The following is a 6888-nucleotide window of genomic DNA, read 5'->3' on the forward strand; positions in this document are numbered from 1 at the left end:
GAATAAAGACAATGATTACGCTAAATGTCAACGTTCCAAATGACTTTGACCTTTTGAATAAAAGACGAAAGAAAATTATTCAAACGGGACGGAACCGTGATAGAACTTCCGATATAAAAATGCTCGTAAGTGCCCCCAATGTACTATTCAACGCGGACCACGCTATTATTAAAAGATGGTTGACATCGGAAATAATAAAAATGGAGATAAATACCTGTGTTCAGCCGCGCGATCCCTTTGTCTCCGGTTCTTGAACCAGTTACTGACTTGCGTAGTGGTAAGTCCCGTGCTTTCTGCCAATTCCCGCTTCTCGCGGGGTGAAGGATAGGGATTAGTGGCGTACCAATCCCTCAGGACGCTCCTGGATTTTTCCTTGAAGCAGTAAGACGTCTCTTCGCCATCCCAGATTGTTCGAGGCAGCGGAAATTTGCGACGAACGCGATACTTCCCTGCAAGTCAAACGATTTTTCTTAATTTCACAGTCGAAATGTCGTAATAAAATATAAAAATAAAATATTAAAGTGAAATATTAAAATAAAATATTAAAATGGAATCACGTTAGATGATACTGAGTTTACCGAGGAATTTTCTACGCTGTATGCAATGATAAGAGGTACTACTGTATTTTAGATATCTCTACTATTAAATGGCGGATTTTCTCGTTTACAAGCAAAATTACACTCGGCTACCATTAATTACGACCAAACAAATCCCCGGAGAGGATTACGCGTGATTTACGCGAAAGACGGTGAATCTCTAAATTACGAGGTATTTTTAAAACGAGCAACGATGCACACATCGAGTAATTCGATTTTATCTCCACCGTTTGATCTACAAATATCGCGCATTGTTTTGCATTCCCGGTTCGGCTATGAATTGCACTTCGAGACAGGGTCGTGAAAAACAAACGCGCGAGTAAAATCTATACTGCGATGATTTTTTCCTTCGTCTTTGCTAATTTTGCTAATTTCGCTAATTACTCGACGTTAATTTACTCGGGTAATTTAATTAATCAACGAGGAGGAAGCTAGAGAGAGAGAGAGAGAGAAAAAAAAGGAACAAAAGAAAAAGGGAAGGAAAACTACCGCTGACGACCGGCATAAAAAGTTTTCGGGCCAGCTCTAAGAACGTTAAAAAGCACCATGGCTACAGCAATGATTTCTTAGAAGTACAGCCAAGTTCCCTCTCAAAGCAGCCGGAAATCTTCGCGTAAGCCTCGTGTCACATGAGGATGAATTTCTTTCTTTGCTCTCTGGTTTTAGCGTACACATAGAGAGAGAAGAAGGATCGGATGACACAAATTGGTTCGCAAAAGTAAATGGAAAGATCTAATTAGAATGTCAGCTCGTTAAACTCGCCTTCCTCCCTGTTTACAATGCGCGACAGAAATAAAACTGGCAGGCCTCGGGCGCGAAATTGCGGCGCGATGCTCGTTCCTTCGCGAGATGTTTCCTTTCCGGCGCTATTATGATCGCCGATAAATTAGATCCGCCGTTGTTACGCGGCCGATCTGTATTTTTAACTCCCAAGTATTACTAGCGCTAAGTGATCGCGAAGCATCGAGAGGAACAGCGAAAAACGCGAGGCATTCGAGAAGATTTCCGCTCGGCCGTATGTAAAAGTACGTATGGGGTCGAAGAAAATCGAAGAAAACAAAGTACACGTCGTAAATGTCGAACATTTTCAATAAAATTACTCGGAAAATCGAAGCTTATATTCTACAGACTGGATTAGAGAGGTGTCACGTGATCAACGTAATGGCCGAAATATTCCGAGAGAGGTTAGGTGTCCGGATAACACGAAGGAGTCAACCGAACGGCGAATAATTTCGCCCAAACATCTTCGACTGCCCTCTAACATGCAGCGAAACGTAGAAAGAAAAGCATAAATCAGTTACAACGTGACAAAGTAGATAAACAATATGGCGGCTACAGATCGACGCACGCTCGAGCGAATAATTCGTTTCGGAGAAATGGTACGATTTTTCGATTCGAAGACGCTTTATGGGCATTTGAAATTACGCGACGCGAGCTTAGAATGATCTGAGGTAAGTCTCATACTAACCGACTGCACCAAGAGGCCTTCCTCTCAGTCTCTCGGCCTCTATGTAATGAGCCTTGAGCCAGAGAGCCTGCAGTTTCTGATGATTGTGCAGACTGAACGTATGACTCTCAAGGATCCTGTACAGTTCCTTGAAGTGACCCCGATGGAAGGCGACGATCGCCTTGGCTTTCAGCACACTCTCGTGTCGGTGCAACCTAGTGCACGCCGGCAGGGACCACAGGAACCTGCCAAGCCTCTCCACGGAGCCTGCCTGCTGGAGAACCTGGACAGACGACACCATCGCCTTGAAGACGATAGACAGGGGGGGCACACTGTTAGTCGGCAGAACTCATCCCGATCTCCTCTTATTCTAGTGTATCTTGTATGTTTCTCAATCGTAACAATTATTTCGTCTCGTATCTCTTTCGTTCCGCGAAAAGGGTGTTTCGTTTCTTTCTTTTTCTCTGAGACACAACACAACGTTTCGAACGTATACGCGTATGACGCAACATGTCCGCGGTTCACTCATCATGGAAGACCACCACACGTCGGTAAATTTATCGACACCAGCGCGCCCTTTTCGCGAGCTAACCTCCGATGCAAGACTCGTAACACGTACAACGCAAAGGGAAAAAGAAAAAGGACCGTTAAATTCTCATTACGTGTAAGCATTGAATAAAAATGAGAAAAAGAAAACAGGGGAGAGATGATAAAAGTAATAAGCTGTGACGAGATCGACGCTCGATTGCTCATTACAGGCAAATTACTGAAAACGAGCGTCCATTAAATGCGACGCTGCCACGAGTCTTGTGCACCTGCCATGGTTACTTCTTCATTCGCGTCGCCGGGTGCCACCTAGTTTCCGCGCGCAACACTTCTGACGAACGATTAATCACGATGTGTGCGAGAAATCCCGCCATATAATGAGAAACGAGCCGCGACGAAAGGCCAAGAGAAATGGCCGACAGAGAGATCGCGATCGGACTTTAACGACGGTATACGAAGTTTTCGATTGGTCGACGACAAATCAAACCGACATACCGAGCTGAACTAAACGGTTAAACGGTTCCGTTCTGCCTCGTTCCATCGAGCGTTCCACCGCGAACTCGAGAATCGATTTGTCTTCGCGCGAGAACTCGAAGCACGCACACACACGGTAGCACAAGAAACGACCAGCACCACCCGGCGAATGGCAAAAACATCGATACATCGTTCTTTCTCGAACGAATCGATTCGCCGGATACTTCGAATGATACAAGACAACTAGCGCCCACGTCTCACGGGGTGATCACGAATTACCCGTACCCATGGTGATCGTGTTTGTGCAACATCCGATAGATGTCACGCATAATTATTACTGTTTTATTTTCACCGCACTCTTTTATCGAGCGGTCAATTTAAATTTCGAACGAGAATATTTCGAATTTTAAATCGATCGATCGTCGCGATTGATCACTTAATCATGGTAAATTTTCTACGGATTTTCACGCTTTTGCCGATACGATAAATCCGAATTATCGGAAGGCACGATTCTAAGTGCTTAGGTTATACTCTGAGCGTCTTCTTTATTATGACGCGGGCGTAATTACCCGTTAAACGATTCCATTCCGAGCGGACGGCGTGGTCGTTTATCGAAAACGCAAAACATTATCGTAAATTAAACGGAATATCCATGTGACGTGGGCAAGGAGTTAAAACGTCTAGCCGTATACGTAACGCACAGATGGGAAAAGCGTGCAGATATCGACGTTCCTCGCACATTTCCTACTACTACAATGTGCACAATCTAAATCACTACTATCTATCATTATGTCGAAAGTGTTTAAGAAGATACATGGAAATAACAACTCTTTCACTCATTATTTTACGCGGATTTTTCTAATTTTTCTATCTTTTTTCCATTTTTTGGTTGTTTTTAATTCTCATTCGTTTCGAATTAGACAAACTGGAGATCTCGAATCGGTGGCCCGAGTAAAATAATCAGGACACGTAAGTAACAAATTCCGTGGCGCACACGTGGGCCGTTCGATGCGAGAGGAGCGTAAACGTCGCACACAAAACAATTTATGGTTGCAGTAAAATCGCATGAACTCCATTAGATGTGTGACATGCAAGTGAATCTTGGCGCGCGGTGCTGTACAATGTTGTGTTCACGGAACATGTCTCGGGAAAATAGAAAATTTCAGGGCCAATTTCGTCATCGCGTTCGCAGGGTGCGTAAATTAAAGCAACAGAGGTTCCCCGGTGTTAAATATCTCGCGAACAGTTGTTCGCACTGGCCAGGATGCTAAATACCGTTCCGCGAATAATTTTAACGTCGCAAATTTAGCTCTTCTATTTCCACGAGATATCGTGAATAAATAACGCGAATAGTAGGAACAATCGAGCGAGGAAATAAATCGTTGATTCCCTAATAAAGAAACTGCACCGCGCGCCCTCCCGTCGGACGTTGGTCGTTCAACACCACGCACGCGAAATCGACGTTACCGATCGATCACGGCAATCCAAAGCAAATTCAAATGTCAATTTTCCACTCGAACACTGTAATGGATTTGTCAAAAAGAACTTACCTCGCACACGCAGGCGACTTGTTCCTGGGTAAATCCAAAGCTCGGAAGATGTCCATTGCTACCGCTACCGCCGCCGGCGGAGCTCGCAGGGCTGTCTTGAGGGCTGTAACTGGTGGGTCCCGTTCCAGGACCGTAGGTAGTCACCTCGACTGTTCCAGCGGCGTGCCCCGTGAGCGGTGTCGGGGTTCCCTGCGGGCTATAATCACCGGTCGAGCCCAAAACATCCGTACCACCGGAGGAAGGTCCCATCGCACCTCCGTTTGCGGTGGTTCCTCCGTAGGCCATCATCGCGTCATCTCCGGGGCCCACGGCGACCCCTTGCACACCGTTCCCTCCACCCTCCACCGTGGACCACTTTTCTTCCGTGCACTTCGTTTCACTCACCAATATTTTTCAATTCCCTTTCCCTTAGCACGCGACGGAATTATTCTGTCGGATGACCGGTGAAGAATCCGCGGACCGATCGCTCAGCCGACGGACCAGACTGGGTTCTATGGAGAATCGTTCCGACGGCGGATATTCTGCTGCGTACGAGCCACCGGCTGTGATGAATTCGTCGATGATCTTCATACCTTTCGATGGTCATCCACGGTGCTCCTTCGCGTACGACTTTCTGCGAGGCATCTTCTTCCGGTACGTCTCGTTCGTCGTGTCGAGTGGAAGTTCAACGATCCAACACGTTCCCGCGCGGCGTGCAGATCGATAATGGACTGTTATTATAGGGATTTTCTGTCGCGGATAGTGGAACTGACGCGTAGCCGGTGCGTTAAAGTGGTCGCGTATAGTAAGTAGTTTTGCACGAGGAGAAAGCAGAGGGGTGAAGAGCGTAGAGCAACACAAAGGAAGAACGCGCCACACTCGTGACGGTATAAACGCGTCAGAATATGCAGGAAGGAGATATTTTTAGGCTACCGCTGGTAAGAGAGTTGCTGCAAGCTCGACTGCCGACGAATTCCAACGGGATGTTTCTCGTATTACGAGAGTAAAAGAAAGGATATACTCTCCGTGAAATAATAAAATCTCACTCCACAGCTGCGATTATTCTCTAATCTGCTTTCAGAGGCTGAAACGCCAGCAGCAACAGCAGCAGCCTCTGGTGGACCGATTGCCTCGTTGTGTCTGTCTTTCTCGCTCCGTATTGCTGTCTCTCTCTACAGTTTCCTCGTCTCGCGTGCTGCGCGATTAACTTGCGTTACTGCCTCCGACTAGATCCGATTATGGCAAGTTTCTCTTAGAGCGCCAGGTGCGCCCTCCTTCAAGATTATTCTCCCTCTTTTCCCTTCGACTCGCGTCTTTTCTATCTCCTCGTGGCAGGTTGCACCGTGAAATCCACGGGCTCGTGTTTCCGCGGGCCGTGGTAGGTGTGTATTTATAGGCGCTTAGTATACTCGCGTACGAACGCGCACCGGCTATTATTAGGAGCGTGTTAAATAGTCCGTTTTCTCTGTCCTCCTCTGTCCCTTTCGATTCTTCTTTTATCGGGCTCGAGTGAAAAACTCGACGGACCGTCGTCGTCGTAGTTGTCGTTGTTCTCGACTTCGAGAGGAGGTTCTTGAAAAGCACGCGACACAACCGATGCACTTGAAACGCTTGGAAAAACACACTGTTTATATCGCACTCCTAACACTCCCGACGAAAGACAACACGCGACGAGGCGAATCGGTAACCGAGTATATACCAGCGGTCACGCACCACCGAACGACGAGCGATGTGTACCAGGACTCGTGACATCGAAGACAGTCCGAAGAATGATAACGAAACGTCAAATTTCCACACTCCCTCTCTCTCGTGACCGGGCGAAAGAGAGACGTTCTCCTACGCACGCACCAGAAGGGACTGCTGCTCTGGCGTGTTCCGAGACCGAGCCACTCTGTCATGCGCAGCTAAGCGCCGATTGGCTGGGGAGTGGCCTGCCTGACAGCTAGTCGATGCGCACCACCATTGGCTGTTGGGCTTGGCTACGACCACCATCCCGCCTCGTCATTGGTCAAGCCTCGTACGGTAATAAATAAGCCTCATTACACCCCCGACTTGTATTTGCTTCTTTCTCTATTATGAATGTAGTTGAAGAGATGCGCAAGTAAATCGGTCGAATCCATCCCAAACGAACATGTTTCTTTCACGTTGCTCGTTAAGTTCTACGATTGGCCAGCTATTTAATTGTCTTCTATGAATATCTCGCGCGACGATACAGAAACGTGGAATTCGTTGGCGCTTTGCACCCGTGTTTGGTGAACTTCACGCGAGACGTCGTCGCGATAGCGGCAATTTGGAA

The 6888-nt window shown here is 47.0% G+C and overlaps 1 protein-coding gene across 2 annotated transcripts in view; it reads right to left on the minus strand.

The window, feature by feature from the left end:
* Nucleotides 1-6380, minus strand: part of so (SIX homeobox 1 protein sine oculis) — a 37608-nt gene extending 31228 nt beyond the window's left edge. For both annotated transcript variants that reach the window (XM_017912254.1, XM_017912253.1), the window contains exons 1-3: nucleotides 4614-6380; nucleotides 2065-2347; nucleotides 215-449 (exon numbers count right to left, since the gene is read on the minus strand). In XM_017912254.1, the coding sequence (XP_017767743.1) occupies nucleotides 215-449; nucleotides 2065-2347; nucleotides 4614-4901 (806 nt within the window). In that variant the 5' untranslated portion in view covers nucleotides 4902-6380. The remainder of the gene's footprint in view (nucleotides 1-214; nucleotides 450-2064; nucleotides 2348-4613) is intronic.
* Between the last annotated feature and the right edge of the window lie 508 nt (nucleotides 6381-6888).

Source organism: Eufriesea mexicana, unplaced genomic scaffold (genome assembly GCF_001483705.2).
Source record: "Eufriesea mexicana isolate 0111107269 unplaced genomic scaffold, ASM148370v2 scaffold354, whole genome shotgun sequence".
In the NCBI taxonomy this organism is placed as follows: Eukaryota; Metazoa; Arthropoda; class Insecta; order Hymenoptera; family Apidae; genus Eufriesea; species Eufriesea mexicana.